The sequence below is a fragment of the Elaeis guineensis genome, chromosome 5 (genome assembly GCF_000442705.2).
Source record: "Elaeis guineensis isolate ETL-2024a chromosome 5, EG11, whole genome shotgun sequence".
Lineage (NCBI taxonomy): Eukaryota > Viridiplantae > Streptophyta > Magnoliopsida > Arecales > Arecaceae > Elaeis > Elaeis guineensis.
This window is the reverse complement of record NC_025997.2, coordinates 81,467,327-81,489,599: the sequence shown is the minus strand read 5'-3', so window position 1 is coordinate 81,489,599 and position 22,273 is coordinate 81,467,327. Positions and strand designations below refer to the sequence as shown.

At 39.5% G+C, this 22,273-nt stretch overlaps 2 protein-coding genes across 5 annotated transcripts in view; both read left to right on the top strand.

The window, feature by feature from the left end:
- The first annotated feature begins 3,076 nt into the window (after positions 1 to 3,076).
- LOC105035789 (APO protein 4, mitochondrial) overlaps positions 3,077 to 22,273 on the top strand; it is a 52,429-nt gene continuing 33,232 nt past the window's right edge. Inside the window, exons 1-3 of one of the 4 annotated variants that reach the window (XM_073257982.1) lie at positions 3,214 to 9,026; positions 9,115 to 9,648; positions 9,854 to 10,164. In XM_073257982.1, the coding sequence (XP_073114083.1) occupies positions 8,982 to 9,026; positions 9,115 to 9,648; positions 9,854 to 10,117 (843 nt within the window). In that variant the 5' untranslated portion in view covers positions 3,214 to 8,981 and the 3' untranslated portion in view covers positions 10,118 to 10,164. The other 3 variants (XM_073257979.1, XM_073257981.1, XM_073257980.1) reach the window with 3 other exon arrangements.
- LOC105035788 (protein translation factor SUI1 homolog) overlaps positions 3,099 to 22,273 on the top strand; it is a 62,885-nt gene continuing 43,710 nt past the window's right edge. The window contains exon 1 of the mRNA XM_073257983.1: positions 3,099 to 3,206. The gene's annotated coding sequence lies outside the window, so the exon portion shown is untranslated. The remainder of the gene's footprint in view (positions 3,207 to 22,273) is intronic.

The following is a 22,273-nucleotide window of genomic DNA, read 5'->3' as shown; positions in this document are numbered from 1 at the left end:
CTAGCCTAATTTAACCAATTGTTTTGGTCCAACTCATATATCCCACAGGACTTTGGTCCAAAAATCTAAACAGACTCTAAATATTATCTATTTAGAAACGATACAGCCTGTCCAAAAGTCGAAAATGATTTATTAAGAAAAAGGTCTTATTGTACCCTTTAGCAAAACTATTAGTTTGAGACGCATGAAGCAGCTGTTTGTTTCTTAGAGACTTTAGTGTGAGTCTCGATAATGAAACTTTCGTAAAAAAATAATTTATAAATATTAACAAGTTAAAAATATTTTATAATAACAATTTTTGAAGGTACAATACAATGCAATATAGTACAATATAATACAGTACAATATCATATAATTAATATAATAAAATATAATATAATATAATAATTATATTTGTTATTTTATCCTAATAATCATATCATAATATATAATATTATTATAGTAGAATAAGATTATAATATAATATTATAATAATATACTAAAATAATAGGATCACTTTATCATATAACAATGTTAATGTGATAAAAATATTGTTATATTTATAACATATTTAAAAGTATTATTTATTATATTATTTGGGTTAAATATTTAAATAAGTAATTTATAAAGTAAGAATACTTTATAGTAATAGTTTTGATAATACAAATAATTAGATAATTGAAAACATTATATAATATCTATTATTATTATTTTTTGGTACTAAAACTATTTGTTTTATTTTGGTTATTAAAATGATTAGTTATTGGGACATTTCTTCAACTTTTTGCGATTTGCACTTACATCCTAAAATTTTTAATTTTTCAATCAGACTCCAAAATTTAAGATTTGATTGCAATATGCTCCAAACATCTATCCTCATTAGAATCTATGAACACATGATTGTCTGGTGATATCATTTTAAATATTTTATTCCATACATACCTTTCTTTCTTGGATCAAGAGAAGGATTATTTTTTTGATGGGAAGGGAGGAGATCCCTTGACCATCATGTGACTTCTTTCTTATTCTTTTTTCTTTTTACTTGCTAGGAGTTATCTAGTAGGAGGTGAGGATTTTCTTCTTCTTTTTGAGTGTAGATCTTCTTCGCTCTCTATTTCTTATTTTTTTTTATTTGATGATAAAGTGGGTGAGAAGATAAGAGATTTTATTATTATACTTTTGGTGGTCATCTAATGGAAGGTGAGAGTTCTTTTTGAGTATAGATCTTCCTTACTGCCCATTTCTTGCTCTTTTATTTGTTATTTGATGATAAAGTGGGTCAATAAGATAGGAGGTCTTGTTGTTATGTTAATTGCGGTTCTCTTTTTCTTTTTGTCCTCTTTTTACTTCTCCTATCATTGTGAGAAAAGATTTTTGGAAAAGAAGAGTTGATATCTATCTCCATTTTGATCTCTCAATTTTTTTTCTTCTTACTAATATAGTCATCAATATAATATGATATCATGCTATTACTTGCCAATCTCTCTCTCTCTCTCTCTCTCTCTCTTTTTTCTTTTTTTTCTATAGGAATATTCTAATTATAACCTTTAAGCTCTCCTGTAATCTCATGACACCTCAAAGACAAGCAATTATCTTTCAAAAAATTTTCTTGACAAAAGGGATCAAATGTCCCCAATAGCCCACGATTTCACATTCCAGAAAGGGGGTTCAAAGTTTAAGCCCATTCTTTTCTATTGGTTCTTGTGATGGTGAGTCTACCGAATAGCTTATATCACAAGAATAATAATAAACCTCTCTCTTTCAATTATTCAAGCCATATAAGCATCTACAACATCCTACATTAAGAGGGATAAATTAGATTCCTTGTCTTAGCATGGCCCCTCTAGATTTCTTTAGCATGCACTGTGCGGTAAATTGGTGATTTAAAAAGTTATAATTTTTCTATTTTTAATAGATTTTTCTAGTTAGAGGGAGAAGAAGAAGAGTAGCACTATACCATCTGGTTGGAGAGTTGGGGAGTGGGAGAGGAAGATGACGACAAAGAAGAGGAATGCTACAAAGAGGTTGATGGCCGCATGGAGCTTAAGGACTTCGGGCATCCCGATTGGCACTGGCGGAGCAGGTGATGCCGCCATCTTGGAAAAAAAAATGCAGCCGTCCTCTTCTATCGTAAACTCTATTTTTAAATTTATTTAATAAATTAAAAAATTATTATTAAAATGAGATCTTCTGTAGGATAATTTAGTCATTTTATATATGATGTTAACAATGTTAGAACTTGGTTGGAGCCTATTGTAATGAAAAATTAAACATTGAAGTCTAATTAAAAAAATTAAAATTTTTAAAGTGTAAATGCGATCCCTATAATTTATTTATATTAAAAAATATTAAAATTTTATATAATTTGAGAAATATGGTAATCAGTTGGTAAAACAGCTTTCATTGGAAGATTTAGCAGCAAACATTCAACCGTCCAAAGCTCTATAAATAAAAATGATGTTACCAACAATATTACCAAACACAGCGTAATAGTGCTGCTATGACCTACTGATCACATGTCAAATCATCTCTTAGTTTCTTTTTTTTGGGTATAAAAATCATCTCTTAGTTCACTAAACTATTGTGGCAATTGGGATTTATTATGGTATGCAGGCAGGAAATTGGTTGCAGACAGGATTATGGTCTGACTTTTAAATCAGACCATGCAAGTGATGGGCCATTCAGGGTCACACAGGTGGTTAAAGGATGCCAGTTAAGCCCGTCCTCAACTAATCATTGATCTCCAAGTCAAACCGTTGAGCTGGGTGATGATGCGGCGGATAGTCACCAGTCACCAGCTTTGTCGCAATATCCAGAAACCCCAAGATGGGATGATCCTGACCGTCGGTACGGTGAATCAGAACGTTAAACCAAACGAACTGATCAGATCGTTCCGGAAGACACGGACTCCAAGCCCAACAACTCACCCATGGTTACGTCCAGATTAGGAATATACGTCCATCAGCATAGAATTGGTATGCGCACTTCAACGATAAGTCTTGATCCTTGAGTTAATGGGCTTTGACGGCAGACAGTGCTTCCGCATATAACTTTATATGAGGACTCACTTCCAAGGTTCTAGCTTCTAGGTCGGCATGTCCTCGGTCTTTATGGAAGGTTTGGTTCCGATTTCTTGCCTCATACACATCCAAGCGGACCAAATATTTGGAGTTCTCTGCGCACCGATTGAGGGTTTTCGCGATCTTCGAAGACCGATCTCCAGCCAGGTATCGAAGATTGGTCTCTAATTCGGATTTGCCATGTTCTGAGGGCCAAATTAGTGCTTTATTCGTGGTTCTGTGGATAATTTGCGTCGATTATTTTTTTGGTAAATTTTAGGTATTTCTTTTTGTGCTGATATGTTTAATTCTTCTCGTCGCTCGGAAATTTCTTGTTGGATGGTTTGTTGGTGGGATTTCTGCAGAGTTAGTTAGAAATTAGGGTTCTTTGTGATATATACTGTTTTGGTCGTTGAGGGATCTGAATCCATTATGATTTGTTCTTCATTGACTGCCCCCCCCAAAACCAAAAAAAAAGAAAAGGTTTATTTATTTGGTTAGCTATGATGTTAGGGATCTGATTTTGCTGCTACTGTTTCATTGTTGGATAACGTGATACCCCAAATTAGATGGAGTAGACGATTTATTTCATGGTTTAGCTAGATGCATTAGTTCCACCGGAAAGGATTTTTGCAAATGATTAATATAAGAATAGGCCTTGAGAGTTGAGACATGTTAATTTTCTTGTACTTATATTGTATCATATGCAACTTTTTTTATATTATTCTTGTGGTTTTATTACAAGGTATTGTTTTAATAATTGGTTTGCTGGTTGAATGTCAGTTCAATGAAATTTCTATGGTGGATTCGATGGAATTTCTTAGATTTTTTTATGACGTTTTCTTTGCTATCATTTTGTTTTTTTCTCTGCAATTCATGCTATGCTTCCAGCTACCTTGAGGTGTAACACATTAAAATTTGGAGTTGAAACTTGTCTTTGCTGCAGCTTGATACTTGTAATCATGTGGGTTGAGGACATTTTGATTCAAATCTTGAAGTTTAGGGCGTGGTCTGGATCCGGTTTTAACTCTGAATTTATTTGGTAGAGTCTAATTTGTTTCAACCAGATCATTGACTAGGTTGCTTTAAGATTCAGTGCTGTAGAGGACCAGACAATGATCTGGGCTTGCAGTTGGAGGTTAGGTGTCACATGGGACTACTTATCATGTCCTTTTATTATTTTATGTATTTTTATTTTTTAAAATCTATTGAACGGTTCCAACTACAAAGTCAGAATTAGCAGCAGGATTCATTTGTGAGGTGACCTGATTTTGATTAGTATATGTTCAATTTCTTAGTATTTGAAGTGGCTTTAAACATGGTGAAAGGGTTTAATAAGAATGGCTTTGGTCTTTGGAATTTTTTTTATAAAATTATATTTCTTTAAACTGGATTTTATGTTATAATTTAAGGGAATATGTATAATTGTCTTCCATTTTGCCTAGAGTGTAGAAAATTTTAGCTGAATTTCTCTGGGTTATATTAGCAGCTGTTGGAACAATATCCATTAAGTACTGCGTCCTTGTTAATGATCCTTTTCTGACAGAAAAATGGTAGATTTACCAAATTGTTAGCAGACAATAGCTTTTCATAATCCTCCTTAAATTAAGGAACGTATGAGGGTAGTGGCTGCTTGAATAAATAGTCTAAATTGTTAATTTGTAGTGCTGTGATTTGACTTTATATCTAATGCTGATCTAAAATTTTTGATTTTTTGTTATGACCTGTTAGGTATTTTAGCTGCACTTAGATGGATTTAACGAGTGAACATTATGGGCTTGAAGTTAGCAGTTTTGCAAGATAAAAATAAGCATCACTTGTCCGTACCAAAACATGGATATTATTCAGTCATGGATGCATGATGTCAATTTGCTATATGTCTGCTTAGTGTAAACATCAAAACAAGATATATTCTAAGGACTGAATTTGAAATTTAAATTTCAGCAAGACGATGACTATAGAATTCAACAGTTTTAGTAGTTTTAGTCGAAATGAGGGAAAAATCATTATAAAAAATAAAAAGTTTTAGAAAAATAAATTACAGGATCTCATTTTGTAGAACCATTTGATAAATTCTTTTGTGTGGTCATTGACTCAGGCCATTAAATATGATCTGATATAAAAATGTCATAAAATTTTGTTTAAGAGGTAGTGCATCATGTAATATTTGATGGCAATATAACATATGATACCAATATTTGAAAGTTAGGAGGTAGGAATGTGATACCTATGTCAAGAAGAAAAAAGTTTTTGCTCTAAGTCTCATAGAACTTAACCTTACAATGTTTCCAAATATTTGTAAAACTTGAAAACTTCAATTTGTCATTAAAGAAGTTCCTTTCTGATTTTTAATGCCTGGATTTAGGTTCCAACTGCATGTGTGGCATGGTATGTATTGTTTTAGTACTTTAGCAACATGTAATGTGTTGGTGCAAAATTCTGCTGACGCCGGAGAAGCTGGAGTCGAAGAGATTGCGGCTGCCGCCGGGACCTGCAAGAGAAGTCTAAATCGGAGTTGGGGGTGCTCCTGTAAGATCCTCCGACGCTCAAGTCAGTACTCTGCCTCAACAGAAATGGAGCACTCGAACGGGATTTTTTGCAGAGTTTAGAGATAGTACCAGAGCTTATAGCTTAGCCTCGAGAAGAACGTATCTGGAGGGTCTCTTTTATAGACGGGAGAGCGTAACTGATTGACAGCGACGTCTGTAACCGCCTGGTAGTGGGCCGTTCGGGGCCACGTGGTGTTTGTTACGGAGAGTAGTGGTGTCCGTTGTCGCGACTTGCCAGAGAGTGGTGGGGCCACGTGGAGTCTGTTACGGAAAGCGGAGTTGTGTCCGTTGTCGCGACTTGCTGGGGAGTTCAGACTGGATGGTTGAAGCTCGATTGGGACGTCTGGTGGAGCAGACTAGCTCTCTGTCTCGACAATCTGAGAGGAGCTTGGATGTTTCGAGGTTGTTGACGTGCTAACTGTGGTCGGATGTCTTAGGCGTTGATGCTGCAGATGAAGGTCATCTGCTGCGGAAGCCTGGACGGAGAATCTTCGTTGGAGAAGTCCGGCTGGTGTCCGATTGCTAGAGAAGCTCATCAGGAATTCGGAAAGCATTATTGAAGGTTGTCCAATAGAGGAGTCTGGAAGGTGTTGTAGGAGCTCGTCCATCGGAGGAGCTCGGCTGGCACCTATAGAAGGCCGATGGCATGGAGAGGTACAGAAGACACCGGAGGCAGTTGGTCGTCGTAGAAATTCATTTGTTGGAGCCCGTCCGTTGCGGAAGTTCGTCTGGAATCCACCTGCTGTAGAAGTTTGGACGAAGTCCGACTCTTGTAGGAGTCCGAAGGGAGGTCGAGGTCGCTTGCTGTAGAAGCTCGGACGGAGATCGCTTATCGCAGAAGCTCGGATGGAGACTGCTTATCGTAGAAGCTCGGATAGAGACTGGTTGCCGTGGGAGCCCGGATAGAGACTGCTTATCGTAGAAGCTCGGATGGAGACTGCTTATCGTAGAAGCTCGGATGGAGGTCGCTCACTGTAGAAGTTTGGACGGAATTCGGAAGGTGGTCGACCACCGTAGAAATTTGAATGGAGTCCAGTTGCTGTAGAAGTCCTGCCGCTGGAGAGGCACGGACCTTGGCGAAGTCAGGAAGAAGCCCGAAGCAGAGTCGATCGTGACAGGAGGAAGTCTGAAATAGTTCGGATAACAGTCAATCGCTGTAAAAGGTCGGCTGATGGTGAAGTCCGGAGAGCATTTGGAGCGGTCCGATAGACGACTGAAGGAGCTTATCATTGGAGAAGTTCGGAGGGCACAGTAGGAGTTCGTCTGTCGGAGGAGTTCGGTTGGCACTTGTAGAAGGCATGGGAGTTCGTCCGTCGGAGGAGCTTAGGAACACTGTAGAAGGCGTTGTGGGAGTTCGTCCGTCGGAGGAGCTTGGGAACACTGTAGAAGCTCGGCTACTGGAGAAGTCCGGAAACATGTCGCACAAAGTCGGAAGTCGGAAGAGTCCTGGAAGGGTCGGCTTCTTACGAACTTCGGCTGGGGGTATTTTATACCCAACACCAGTCCCCCTACTTCCGAGTTCGGGTTTCGAATGAAGTACAGAAAAATTTTTACAGTCGAAGTTGCTACCTCGATTTCTGTACGCGATCAGTCACAGATATTTTGGCATTTGGCACGCAGGTGCCGGAGTTTTTTCAAATCGAGGTGATCCGAAGAGATTTTTCGGAACTTGTGCTAGAACGGCGCTCCAGGTATGGTGCAATAATGACTCTTGTCAGTCGCTAGCCGCCTGCCATGATGAGTGGGACACGCGACGATCACAGGTCGATCAGAGGAGATCCGCAATCATTACTGCACCGGACCCCGAGGTCTATTTAAATCCATCCCCCTCCTTCAGGGGTTTCACTTTGCCCGAGTCTTTTCTTCAGTTTCCTTCTTTCCGAGAGCTCCGTCTTCCTTTAGCATCCTTCTTGGCCTTAGGCGTCCCCCGGGTCGACTTCCATCGTCCTTGCCACCTTCCTGCACTCGGGCCAACCTAGGTTAGTTCCGAAACTTCTTTATTCCCTTGTCGTCTTTCTGTTCTTTCTTTTTCGTATTCCGTTCGTTTAGTTTCCCCGAGAGCTTGTTTGCAATTTTTTTTTAATTTTTCGGGATTTTTTGTGGCTTCCATTTGATCCAAAATGTCTTCCAGTATCTTCTCTTCTAGCGATTCTAGGAGTTCGTCGGCCTCAGTCCCCCAAAGTCCCTGTACCGTAGATGAATCCGTAGTTAGGGCCGAACCTCGTCTGGTCTTTGCGCCGGACACCATCCCCTGCTCTCTGACTCCGGACGAACTCTCACTGATAAGGATTCAGTATGGAGTTCCTCCGGAGTGCGAGCTGGAGCTTCCCGATCCAATCGACCGAGCTAGTGCCCCTCCTCCTGGCCGTTTCTGTTTGTACCAGGAGGCCTTCCGTGCCGGACTTCGGCTTCCACTTCCGCCCTTTGTCGTTGCTCTCTTTCGTTTCCTGAACATTTTTTTAGCTTCAGTCGCGCCGAACTCCTTTAGATTTTTGATAGGATTCCTTTCCCTTTGCCACATAGTTGAAGTTCGGCCAACCCTTTCTTTATTTAGATATTTCTACACCTTCAAACATCACCCTTCGGTAAAGGACTGGTGGTATTTCTTCCCCCAGTTCGATAGAAAGGGGTTACTGAAAGGTGCCCCCTCTTCTATCCACAACTGAAAGGAGAAGTACTTCTACGTCCAATGTCCGACTTTGAGGCTGGGGTTGCCCCCTTGGGGCTCCCTGAGGGATTCCGTTCGTCGGGCTTCCAGCCTGGGGGAGGACGACCTTCAAGCCTCCCAGAAACTCATTAATTATCCGACTCCTTCCCTTTCCAACATTCTGAAAGAATTGTTCAACATCGGCCTGAGTCCCCTGGATCCTGTCAGTATTTTATCTCTCCTTCTCTTTTTTTTTTTTTTAAGTCATTCGCCACTTCTTCCTTTTCTTATTCCGTTACCAATCTCTCTTTTTTTTTGTTGCAGGCATGGACGCTGAAGCAGCACAAATGCTTGCTAGGGGCCTCAAGGCCCACAAGAGAAAGGGTGCCACTACCTCCGGGTCGGCGAAGAAGGCAAGAATAGAAAATATGAGCTCGACCGCGCCTGCCCAGGTGGCCCTTGCCGTCGACGTCCCCTCTGACGCTGAGCCCTCAGTTCCCTGAGCCTCTTTGAGGAGTTCTCCCGCTGAGGTTTCCGCTCTGGAGGCCCGCCCCGAGGAGGTGCCAGGGGCCGAAAGGAGGAGGAGAAAGAAAACGGTGGCCCGCAAGGTCAGTGGCCGTCGAGCTGCCATCGAAGAATCCCACGGCTCTGAAGAGGAGCCGTGGGAGAATCTCTTTAATAACAGGGATCTAATAAAAAGGCTGGTCGACGGGTGCGTCTTGCTCGAGGTCGTCCACAGGATCGTCCATGCCGATCCTGAACAACGAGTTTGGGACGGGGTCCCTTCTCGAGGTAGGCTGGTTCACCTTTTTTCTTCCTTTTGCTTTTTCATTCAATTAACTCCTCAGCTTTCATACTGATTTTCTGATCGCTCTTGCAGATCGGACATCAGCTCATCGCCAACATCGAGGCGATGAACAAGGCGAAGAAGGATGCGGCCCAGGCGGAGGAGGGTCGTCAGGTCGAGGCTACTCACCTCAAGGAGAAGGCCGCCGAGGTCGTCAGTCTCCGAGAGGCACTTGAGAGAGAGAAGCAGACCTCGACGGACCTGAAAGCTGCTTCGGAGGAGATGATGAGGAAGGCAGAGGCTGAAATCTCCGACTTGAAGGAGCAGATCCCGACCTTGGTCTCGGAGGCTAGGGTCCAAGCGGTGGAGTTCAAGATTTCCGTCGAGATGAGGGACCTGAACGTCAAGTTCGGCCAGGCTGCCTTCATCAGAGGCTTCGAACTCTGCAAGGAGAAGATGGTCAAAAAATTTCCCGAACTCGACCTCAGCTTCCTGGACGAGGCGTCCGAAGATGGAGCCGGGCCTTTGGAAGCTGCTGCCGGTCTTCCTCTAGCCGGGACTCCTACTGCCGCAGCCACCGCTGCCTACCTTCCAAGAGCGCTGAGCTCCTCTACTTCTGTTCCAGAGGTCCGAGACTTCTAACTTTGTATTTTTCTTTTATTGTGACTTTTCTTCTTTCTTTTGTGTTTAAGAAACATTCAGTCAATAAAATCGGGTTCCTCCTTATAGGGGACTCCTTTCCTTTTGTTTTTTCTTCTACTTCGTCTCTTCTTCTCTTTCTTTTTTTTCTTATAATGATCCGCGTCTTGATGCTCTTGTTTCCCGATGACAGTGCCCTGTCGAAGTGCTTCTGTTGCCGCAGGGAATTCCGCTGAAGTTCATGATCCAAAATCTGAGAAAAGAAGTTCGTCATCTAACAAAAAAGTCAAAGAAGATGGAAGACGAACTTTGTAGGCTAAGGAAGAGCCACTCGGAGGCCACTGCGGAGGCCACCCGCTTTCGGAACCTCCACGTGAAGGGGGTCATGGACTATAGCCGGAAGAAGGCGAACTTCGAAAAGGAGCTCGAGGAACTTCAGAAGCGCGCTAGTGACTGATCCTGGACTCAGGCTTCCATGATTCTTGTCCAGACATGAAAACAGAAGTAAGAAGTAAAATTACGTCCCCATTTTGCCGCATAGCTACTGGATTTCTTGTTAGATTATCTAATTCCCATGGACAGAAAAAGCAGAGTGGCTCGGGACCCTCCTATGCTATATCGGTGGCTGAAACCAAACCTTGGGTGAAATCCCAGACAAGATGAATACCTTAGTATGTGTAACTGGTGAATAATGGGTTCCTTATGACAAGAAACCAGAAATTAGTTTGGATTGGGACATGCTTTGTTAGTTGGATAGACAAGTCCTTATCTTTTTTTTCTTTTTGTGCAGGGGAGATTTCTTGGGAATTTTTCTGAGAGAAATTTCATTTAGAGAGATCAGCAAGGAAATCCTACAGCTGATAGTGCGTTAGAATCACATATAACATGTCTCTATAAATGATGGGAGAGCATTGGAGATAGGATAAATTCTTGTATATGTATTTGCTAAGAGGCCGCCCAGGCAGTAACCGAGGTGCCTACATGACAGCCTGTAAAAACTACATGCTCAATCATTTAGATTAGAACCATCCATAGCTCATAATTACAAACAATTGTAGATCTTCCTATCTGATAAGTTACACCCATGTTCAAAAAGAAAAAACTGAGTCATTAGAAATACATGGTTCAAACACAAATATTAAATGCTGCAATTCTGTCTTAGGAATTGGTTTTTGAACCTTTCATCTGTACCAGGAATTTGTTTGCTTTCTTTCTTTCCTTTTTTTTGTTGGTTCTGCCTACTTTTGTATGGCTCAAGGGATATCATGGCTTCTTGCTTATCATTTAAGAAACTAAAAATGTAAAATAATCTTCTAATCACAATAAATTAGAAGCACAAATGACGATCTTCTTTGTAATTTGTCCCCCACCCCCCGGCCCCGCAAATCCTGGCTCCACCATTGCCAACGAACATCACTAAAATCTCAACTGTCTCCTGAAAATTAATAAAAATCAATATTCTATTTTGGTTTGATCAATGAAGCATTCACTTGGATGGTTAGTCATAGACCCAGTAGATCCACCTATAATTCATGTGAAACCTAGTTAGCACACCCATAATGTTCAGTCTTAGTTTTTCTAAATGTTCACAATGTAATTTTGCATATCAGATTACAAAAAATGCAGCTAAAACAGATTGAGGTATTTCAGAATCAAACAGTCAATTCAGAATCCAACAGAGGAATGTAGATGAGATGGAAAAAAAATAATATGTTGCTTACTTGCATGACTTGATTGGAATTACTTGGAGGAGAGCAGAAACACCTGCTACTAAAAGTTCTCTGGATTTAAGGACCTCATTTGCCACAGGAATCATGCTTTTCACGGGATAATCTTTAGCCCTGTTTTGAATTCTCTTGAGAATCATTGGCCGAAGTTTTTTCCAATCTACTTTAGAACTGTAATATCTCAAATGCATGGGAGAACAATTTAAATCTACCCAGATACCATGCTGGACATTCAGCCTCAAAACCATGAGACCTGCACCACAATAGTTTGAAAACTAGGAAGTTAGAGCCTGCATATACGGGTCTGGAAAAGAATGAACTAAGTCACAACTCAAAGTTGAATAGGAATTCTTGCACACATGATCGTGTAAAAGTAGCTTGTTGATATTTATTCCTTGAAGTTTGAAGGAATAAAAACCCAATAAACTTCAAGGAATAAATAGCCAATAAGTTTTAATCTGGCCCCAAATAATTGGGGAAAAAAGGCTAGATGACTATGTCGTTCCTTGAAGTTTGAAAATACTACACACAAAAATTCATTTTTTTGCCATAGTACTACTACAATCCCCTTCCCCCATTGCCTAGCTACTAAGAAATGGCAACAACCCTACTGCAGATACAACACTTCAAACTTCGAAAAGTTACATCTCAGTTTAATGGAAGTTTATTATTGTTATATGAAAGAATATGAATATGGTGCTTAGCACCAACAAATTTTTATCTTGCTTTCACCAGCATCCACCTCCGTCTTTAGTATCTATATTCTCTCTCCTCTCCGACTTCTTTGAATCATCATCCTCTTTTTCAGCATCTCCATTCTGAATCCTACCCTGAAGTGCCACCTTGCAACAAGATCAATGTACATCATCCTTCTCCAACATCATCTTTTTGTACATATGGTTCACTGAACCACCCCGAACAGCCCTGTTCGGGACATGCCGAACCATATTGCGATCAATGAGGATGGTTCTGACGTTCGAAACAAGAAACAAGTGAGGGGGAGAGAGAAGGAAAGAGAGGGGGAGGGGGAAAAAAGGAGAGGGAGAAAGGGCTGACAAAGGACAGGCAAGCTCATTGCACCATTACCAAGCTCAGTGGAACCCGGAGGGGGGAGGGAGAGGGAAAGGAGGCCGTTGGAGGCCTCCAGAGGGCCGATGATGCTACCATATCTCCCCATCCCAGTGAAGACCGAAGGAGGGGCTCCGTCCTCCCAATTGAAACAAGAGCTTCAGTCCCATATCTATTTTTTTGAGAGTGAAGGTATAACAAGTATCACCAGAGGATGGTATTTTAATTTCTTATGTGGGATTACTAAGTAGAGGTGATTTGAAAATATCATTTCTTGACAGAAATGCTCTCACTTATATTATATTAATATTATCGTAATTTATATTATAAATATATTAATATATTAACTAATAATTTTTATAAATAATATATTTGATATGCTCAATATTTTTATTAATAAATAATTAACAAATATTTATCAATTATCAATAAATCTAACATAGGATTTATTAATAAATAATATATTTATTTATATACCAAAATATACAAAAATTTATTTATAATAAAGAATATATTTTCTAATATATGTATAACTAATTAAAAATATTTAAATTAAACAACATTTATTTTCTAATATATTTTCTAATATACGCATTGAAAACAATTCAGCTCCTCAAATGAGTTTAATTGTGCCACTTAGATAGAAAAGCATTGAAAACCTCCACCGATTCAAAGAAGCCGCTTCTTTGAATCGGTGGAGGTTTTCAATGCTTTTCTATCTAAGTGGCACAATTAAACTCATTTGAGGAGCTGAATTGACAACACCTCAATACTCTTCTACAGAATATATATATATATATATATATATATATATATATATATGGATGTAAGGATGATTTTTTTTTTCGATCTGATGGATATCAGATCCGATCCACTCCAAATGGAATCGGATTTTGTCTGCCTGATTAAGAGACGTGGCGGGTTTGAACTTTAGAAAACGTCAGAAACCCGTTCTCTCTCTTACTCTCTCGTTTACATCAAACACGCGCCGAACCCCGCTCCACCACCCCCCTCCCTCCCGGCCTACGGCGGTGGCGGCCCAGTGTCGGAACCGTAGCCATCGTCTAAGCTTCCCTATTCGGCCGCTTCAAGCCTCCCACCCGATCGAGACTCATGAGGATGGAAAAACCAGAGGAAAAACGAGCGAAAACATAGGAAAAATCAACGAAAAACAAAGGAAAGACGGAAAAAATTAACAGGTAAGACCTTTTCCCGCGTAGATTGATCAATTTTTTTTCCCTATTCAATTCTTTTTCTTTTCATTTCTTTCTCTTTTTCTGAGATCTGTGGGGAAGGAGAGCACCTGCGGGAGATCGGAAAGTTCTCTAGGTTCCGATTGGGGTTTTTTCTCGAGTTGTGGCGGTGTGAGTTGGTCCCGGTTGGGGAAGGCACTTGAGGGATCGGAGGGGTTTTTAGTTTCCCGTTGGGGTTTTTTCTCGAGCATATGGGATTTTGTGCGAGTTGTGGGGTGTGAGTTGGTCCCTTGTGGTTTTGCACGATATTTTGTAGGGTTTGGGGATGGCCGGATGGGCCACCGGCGGTGGTGGTGCCGCGGTGGAGATGGGAAGGGAGAAGGGGAGATCAGTTCGGGTATACCCGGCCTGAGACGGGTAGTGGGCGGGTACGGATATTTTTTTTTTTTATCTATTGGGGCGGGTACGGGTATTGGTCGATCCGACCCGTTGCCACCCCTAGTTCACGTGAAACACTTGTCAAATAAGCATCTTAATATCAGATGGAACTGAAGAAGAAGTAAAGATACGGGACTTGGCTAAATTAATACGACATCACAGTAAGCTTCCACGATGCCTCTCAAGCATACACAGTCCTAGATAGCGGCCCTTGCAATAAGCAAACAACCATCTGCATACAAAACATGAGAAATATATGGACCATTAGAATGAGGTTTATAACCCCTAAGCAAGCCTGCCTCAGTTGCTGACTGTAATATACTCGACAGCATGTTAGAGCAAAAGATAAAAAGATAGTTAATGGACAGCCCTATTTTAACTCTATAGCGGGCTTAAACCATTCCATTGGGCACCCATTTACAAGAAGAGCAAACTTGGGATTAGAAATACAAACAGCTATCCATGAAATAAATTTTGCATGAAAACCAAGATGGACCAACACAATAGATAGAAAATCCTATCGAATCTTATTATAAGCCTTTTCCATGTCTAACTTAATCATCATTAACCCTATTTGCTTTGGCACCCTTTGCAAAGAATGCATTATTTCTTGAGGCAGCAAGATATTATGTGAGGGATTCCATTGCTGAGCAAAAGCTTCTTGAGCTTCAAACACAAGATTAGGAAGAATCAACTGCAACCTTTTGACTAAAATCTTAGCCACAATCTTATGGAGAGTGATAGAGAGACTAATGGATGTAAAATCATTAATCCTACTAGTGTTGGCTTTCTTTGGGATCAAAGTTATGAATGCATCCTTCCATGATGTGGGCATATAACCTTGCTAAAAGAAATCCTTGATTGTCGAAATCACATCCCTTCCAATGACGGACCATAATTCCTAGAAGAACATAACTTGAAACTTGTCTAGCCTCAGAGCTTTATCCGGTTGCTGATGCTTCAATCTCTTCTGCAGTAACTGGAGAGATGAGCTGCTTAGTCTGATTAACCTTAACCTTGTAGCTGTTGGAGGCAAATCCTAGACATTAGCTTGCGCAGTTGGTGCCCATCTATCCTTGAAACCTTGCAACAATAATCACCTGATTTCTGGTTCTCTATCCACCAATCGACCCTTGAAATCCTTAATCATATGAATTCTAATCTGCCTTCTTCTCAAGACTATAGACTTATGGAAAAATGTTGTATTAGAATCACCTTGTTTCAACCACTAAATCTTGAAATTCTGCCTCCAATATATTTCTTGCTTGGCCAAATTTTTATTTTATTGCTGAATACATTTTAATAGATGCATGTGTTCATCCTGTTGCAATCCTCCCATCTGAGCCTTGTTTATTTGCAACTTAAGAATCTCCTCCTCCAGCTGTGCTCGTTTGACCAATATATTTCCTAGCTTCCTACAATTCTAGATAGTCAAAGTCCTCCTTGTCTTATGCAACATAATAGCTGCATAGATGCTAGGGGAATAACGAGCCTCACATTGCCATGCCTTCCTCACCACCTCATTCACCTCATCACTGAATAGCTAAAGCTGCTCAAACCTAAATGGGTGTGAAGTACTATGATGATGATCTTTTAAAAACAATAACAATGGACAGTGATTCGAAGCAAACCAAGCTAAATATCATACTTGAGTTTCAGGAAATAGATTCAATCAATCAGCTAAACCAAATGCTCTATCTATTCTTTCCCATATTCTAGCCCGGCTCCATCTGTTATTACACCAGGTGAAGGATGGCCCTTGAAATCCTAAATATAGAGTCTAGTTAGCTGCAAAAAAGATCTATACTCCCAAATATCCCATTTAAGCCAAAACTACTTTCCACCTCTGTTGTCTTTAGCTTTAAGAACACAATTAAGATCCCCCACAAGCAGCATTGGCAGACCTAACATAAGCACCTGAGCCACCGGCCACCGTACCATCCTTCGCTACTTTCCATTGGTAATAGCATAAACTACAGTAAGTATGATACTTAGTATCCAAGAAGGGTACCCCGCTTGAGAAATAACCCCAAACACCACCTGCTTATCTGTGTAAGCAAAATCTATATCGCCCACAGCCTTCTTCCAAGTAACAGTACTTGACATCCCATCAGCTGGAACCACAAAGAGACCCCAATGAGGCCCCATAAGTCGATGAAAGTGAGCCACAGATCCCATGGATATTATTGTCTCCAAAAAGTAACGGACACCTAGATCATATGCAAAAAAAATATCCTTAACATAATTAAGCAGGAATGCTTTGCAGCACCTGTACAATTGTAAGCTAGGAGTTTCATAGCTGCTTACTGAAGATCCAGAAGGTTCTCCTTGGTCAAGCACAGGCACTTGTGATTGAACAATAGGAATAAATAAATCACATAGAAAGGGAAAAAGGGAAAACCCAAAACAAAGTATATCCAACGCATACTAGTGTGAGAATTTCTGCCAACCTAATAGAAAGTGTATCCCAAATCGAAAGCAAAGGAAGGTTCTATTTTCCTTAGATGGTAAATAAAATTACTTAAAGCTCTTTCTGCGTTCTATAGGGAAAGACAATTAAAAAGCCAAGGATCACTAAACCGTATCAAATGGGCTAGTTCAGGACGTATCGAACTAGATTGGTTAGTTACTGGCATGATTCAAGTGTCCAATTCAGTTTGACACATAGAAAGGCTCGATTACCCTCTTCTATTGTCGAGAGGGAGAGGAGGGAAAGTGGGGGAGAGAGGACTGGCCATGGTGTTGTCCTCTATGGAATAGGGGAGAAAGGGAACAAAGTAGAGGATTATAATTGCGGCTCTCTATTTTGGAACCCTTTTTTTTATTTTTAGATTTCAAATTGAAGTTAGCAAACTATCTCCAGACTTTCCTTTGGTGAACTTGGCAAATCCTCTACCGATTTCAATTTCAAATTTGGAAATAGAAAAAGGGTTTTGAAATAGAGGACCGTGATTGTGATCCTCTACTTTGTTCCCTTTCTTCCCTATTCCACATAGGACAGTATTGTGGCCGTTCCTCTTTTTCCTTTCTCTCCCAAGGAAAGTCGTGCCTTCTCCACCCCTCTCTCTCTCCATTCTCTCTTTCTTGTTGGATCCAAGCCCATCTTGTTGGCCTCTCTCTGTGCCCCCTCCTCCCTCTCCCTTTTCCTCCTCCTTTTCCTCCCTCTCCCTTTTCCTCCTCCTTTCCTCCCTCTTCCTGTCTCTCCTTCATCTCCCCCCTCCTCTTTAGCTCTCATTGCTTTAGTATGCCTTGGAGCGGCATGATATGAACCCATATCGTGTCGAATTGGTTGTCAGCTAGTACGTCCTCCGGTACCGATTCGGTGAATCTTGCAAAAAGCTCTAGATTTTCAGAGCTATTAAAAAATTTTAAGATTTTTTTTTTTTTTTGGGGGGGGGAGATGGATGCATTTCTCGAGATCTTCAAGTTCAACATGATATTGTTTTGCATCTATTTTGGTAAGAGTGACATCTTAGATGATATTTGGGATGAAAGATAAAGAATATCTATAGGTATGTGGGAGGGGAGGTGTGTAGTCATCTAGGATAGGAAAGAGAGAGCCAGAGGAAAGGTGGGAGGTTAGAGTGCTCATGAAGGGAAAAAATAAAAAAGGAAATCTGCTAGTTGTTGAAAGAGAGGGGCGAGAGAGGGGGGAAAGGGCACAAGGTGGATGTGTAATTGGAAGGGAGATTTATCTTCTCCAAGAAACTAGAGAGTCTAGAGTCCAGACTCTAATAAATCATGCTGGTATTCATGTTTATTCAACCAATCAGGACTCTTCAGAACTTAATGTGGAAAAGCTAGGTGTGGTTGCCAAGCTTTTCTCTTTAAAATATATGACTGAAAATTGAAGCCATAATTGGATTGTATGCTTGGTAGCGATCCATCTAAAATACTTTAGTTTGTATGGGTTTACATTTTTTATCCTTATTATAAATCGGTCAAGTCCAGGATGAGGTTTTGTGCATATCAGGAATTTGACCCAACCTATTGTCAATACTACTAATAGTCACTTGGTGGTGACGCTACTCTATAGAGGTGGAGAAGACTTTTATAATGTTGTTTAATGAGATTAGAAGGTAGCTGGTATTTGAAGGATTCTTGACTAAATGACTTATGTTGAAGGACAAAAGGCATTGACAATTGAATGCTAAAGGCGCAATCTCATGCTTCTATTTTGCATAAAAGTTGGATTACTTAAGGTTGTTGTAGATAGCAAGAAGATTTAGAAATGAGAATGGATAACAATTTGTTGCATGCAAGTTTTGCTTCATAGGTTTTTGGTTTTGGTGATGTTGAATCATATATTCTGACAATTTCTTTAAATGATTATAATTCTATGCATGTTTCTCTGGTTTGGTGTCAATTTTATTCTTCTCTACCTTAGGATGGATTGTGATTCTTATGAAAACAAGAAGGTGCTTATATAATGTAATGAGTTATGAGTAGTTGTTGGAGTATAGAGTGTCAATATGATGATTTATGATTAAACTTTGTAAAAACTAATCAAGTTTAGGCATGTCTTGGAGCAGAAAATAGACCTGATTTCACTTGGTTTGTCAACCTCTAATGGTTGTGGTAACCGGGCAAAAGTTTTGAAAGTCATCGAGGGCTTAGAGGTGGTGATGAAAGGTCAAAGGCTAGTTGAAAAGAAGTGTGTTTATGTAGAGTTTAGTAATGATGAATTTGTAGAGGTGAAGATTGTGTTTTATCTTCTAAAGGAATGCACACTTGAGTTGGTAGCCAATTCAACATTGTTAAAATTGAGCATCATTTTTCCTCCCAGTAAAATGTTACAGAGCTTTCATGTTGCCATTTGCATTACGAGGATATTCAGGGTAGAATATGTTAAATGGTGGAGTCTGTCAAAGGAAAATCTTGAAATTTGAGGTTTCTTCTTGTTTTACAGAAAATTGGCTGTGTGTGAGGGAGAAAAGGCATCTTGAGGTGAGGAAAAAGGGGTAGTCTAGGAGCTTACATTACTATGACTATGACCATAGGCAGGTTAAGTTGTCAATACCACTTAAAGGAGTGTGTTCAAAGATGGTTAGCTGAAGATGAACATGAATTTGCATCTTTCGAGGAGAAAGGTGGTGCTTTGTATTCCAAAAGATGGAAGATTTGCTAACCATAGGTCTGTCATGATTTTGGGACTAGAGCATGATCTATCCAACCAGTGAAAAGTAGATGTTGGGTAATGCTTTCATGAGGCCATACATATCAGGATGGTCTTCAAGTTATGTATTTAGATGAAATCAAAGGTGGAGTTTCTCTTGAAGAATCTTGAAATTTAGATTTCCTGCAGAATATAAGATTCTCTTTGTTTGAGGGGGGGAAAAAGAGGCATTTTCAGGTGAAAAAGATGGAGAATCTAAGAGCTTACTTGGACTACAATAACTGGCACTAGTTGATTGATGCCCCTTGAGGGGCATCTTCACAAAAGACAAGAGAATTCTGAAGTTGGTTTAAAACAAAAACTAGCCAAACCGAAGACTGTCAAAAAGTGATTATGTTCTGTTTCTTCTTGAAAGGGGAAATGAGAGCGAGGAATCTCTGCAATACTTGCAAAAGAATCAGATAAAGTGGCCATTTTGGCTTTCCTGATGGGGAAAGACGAACTCTCTTATTTACTGCTTGATATTGGGTTTCTTGCAGTCAGAAGTTGGCATCTCACAGTTATGGACTCACATGTAGATCCAGCAGGCTATGGTTCCTATGGCAGCTGTTATTAAGAATTATGGGGGCCAAGATCTAGCCTTAGTGCTTATGTGAGAGAAAGCAAGGTGCTATTTGATAGTCTAGAGAGGTTGTTATAGAAGAGGAATGCAGAAAAGAGAAAAGGCGCTTCATAGACTTACCCTTCATGGTCTAGCTATAATATTAGGTATTTTTTTGCTTGTGATTTTTTCCTGAGGGAAGGGTTCTTCTAGGAAACAGGCTGTTTCCTCAGATGCTTTAAATAATGGCAGCAACTTCTAATATATTTTTATTTCTTATGGATTTGTTGGTCTTTAGATTGTTGACTATCTGATTTTGTAGAAAGTAAATAAAAACTTTTTTTAATCTGATTATTATTTTTCTTTGTTTTTATAATCTTTAGCATGTCTTTTGCAATGTTTGCAACAAACATTTGCATGGTTATGTTTCATGACCACATAAATACAGTATGTAGGTCATTGATTAACAATGCCAACAAACCAGACTGAATGAAGAGTTGGATCCAAAACAATGTTGTGATTTGATATAACCTTGAATCCAAACCTAGTAGAGAGTTTATTTTTTGGATTCAAACTCAAATTGAACCAGTTAGCTGGTTTGGTTAACTTGAGTATTTCTTTCACTCCTAGCTATGTTAGTTCTTTATAGTATTGCATCATGTTAGAATCATATGCTTTTGTATCTTCTTTTTTTGAAATGTTGGATTGAAGGAAGATATAAATTCAAAATTGTTAGGAGGCTGGATTCCATTTGAGTCCACATCTTATAAGTCTCTGGATTCAAACCTTTATCCAATGAATAAGCTGGTTCAACTGTTTATGTTGTATATTGCTTTTGCTAATAGGTCAAATTATATAATTCATTCTTGCATATGTTAGAAGTTTTACATCATATGTTTTTGAACCATTTTTTAAGTCCTAGTTTTTGTTTTTTTAGAAAATGTTCATGTAATAGACATGACAACTTTTAATTTGTACTCGATGTTTATTGGTATGTCTTGAATAACAACCATTGGCTAATTATTTTCCAAATTCTTGGTTGGCACTAGGAAGATATATGCCACCTTTTGCGCTCAAAAGAGTCTAAATAAGTCTAGATGGTTCTATATAATTAGATGAAATTGGATTAGAGATCAAGATTTGCAGCATTGGTGTCTACCTCCTTGTACCAAGCATATCATGCTGGTACTGATCTGATACCTGGTATGGAGATGTACCGAATGTTAGTACGCCGAACCGACCCGTACCAACACTGTACCAACTTGGTACGGTATGGGTATCGAAACTGGTATTATGCACCTTGCTAGAGATCTTTTGATGCACAGACAATGGTCTTTGGGCTTTTTATTTAATTCTGGAGGGCTTTGTGGCACTGTCGTGCTCAACAAAGCTGTTCGAAATTGTAAGTCAATACATTACTCTGTTACTGGATAAGGAAGGTGAAAGGCAGAGTAAGTAGGTGATTTTTGTTAAGTATATCTTGTGTTCTATGTGAGAATCATAATGGAAGAGTTGAATGAACCTGTAGAGAATAAAATGCTCTTGCAAGTTGGCTAGCTAAGTCAGCCAGGTTACACATGGTGACATGGGAATTTTCTGGGGAATTTTGTGAGGACAATCCATCCACTTTGTGATATTGTTTTGATGTAATTTTGGATGGTTTTATAATAAAACAGGACTATGAGTAGTCCCAATGACACTCATGATGTTTCACACACACCCACATTATGTCACATATCATGTGTGTGTATTTGAATTGTGCAGATTATGTGTGCTGAATCCTGTTGAGCAAACTACCTGGTTATCAAGTATTGGATCTGACAACAGCCACACTAGACCAAATAATAAATTAGTTGATGCATGCTAGGTCCAGAACCAATTCCAAAAGGCTTGCACTTAATTTTGGATCTAGACCCAACTTTTTGCTAGTTGGTTATGTAGTCATTTGATGCTTTTAGCTTGACCACATTGGCCCATTTGAGATGTCTTTTTGGATTAAAAGGATTTCAGTGATCTCAATCTTTCTCTGCCTTGCTTTTATCCCATTGATGTTTTTAGCTCTTCTCCCTCATAATGTGCATGGTTCACTGAGATTAGATGTATATTGTTTTTTCCTTGAACATTGAAGGATTAATGATACATAATAATTCAGAAAACATCAATTACACATTGCTTTTTCTGGCAAATTTACATTTGCGTGAGTTGTTTATAGTGAATTCTTGGAGGTAAAAGGAATCTTTTTCCAGATTATCTTTTTTTGTTACTGGTCTCCCATATGTAGTCCAGTGCCTTCATTGCCTAGCATGGGAGATTTAGTGTCATTTAAAATAGGTACTTGAAAACATGGAGTTTTCTTGAAATTTGCATGCTTTGGTGCAGTCTTTGAGATCAAGTAGATTTTCTTGAGAACTTAGGTGCTCTCTAGTGCATCCAGTGGTTTATATATTATTATTAACTTTTTTGGCAAGTG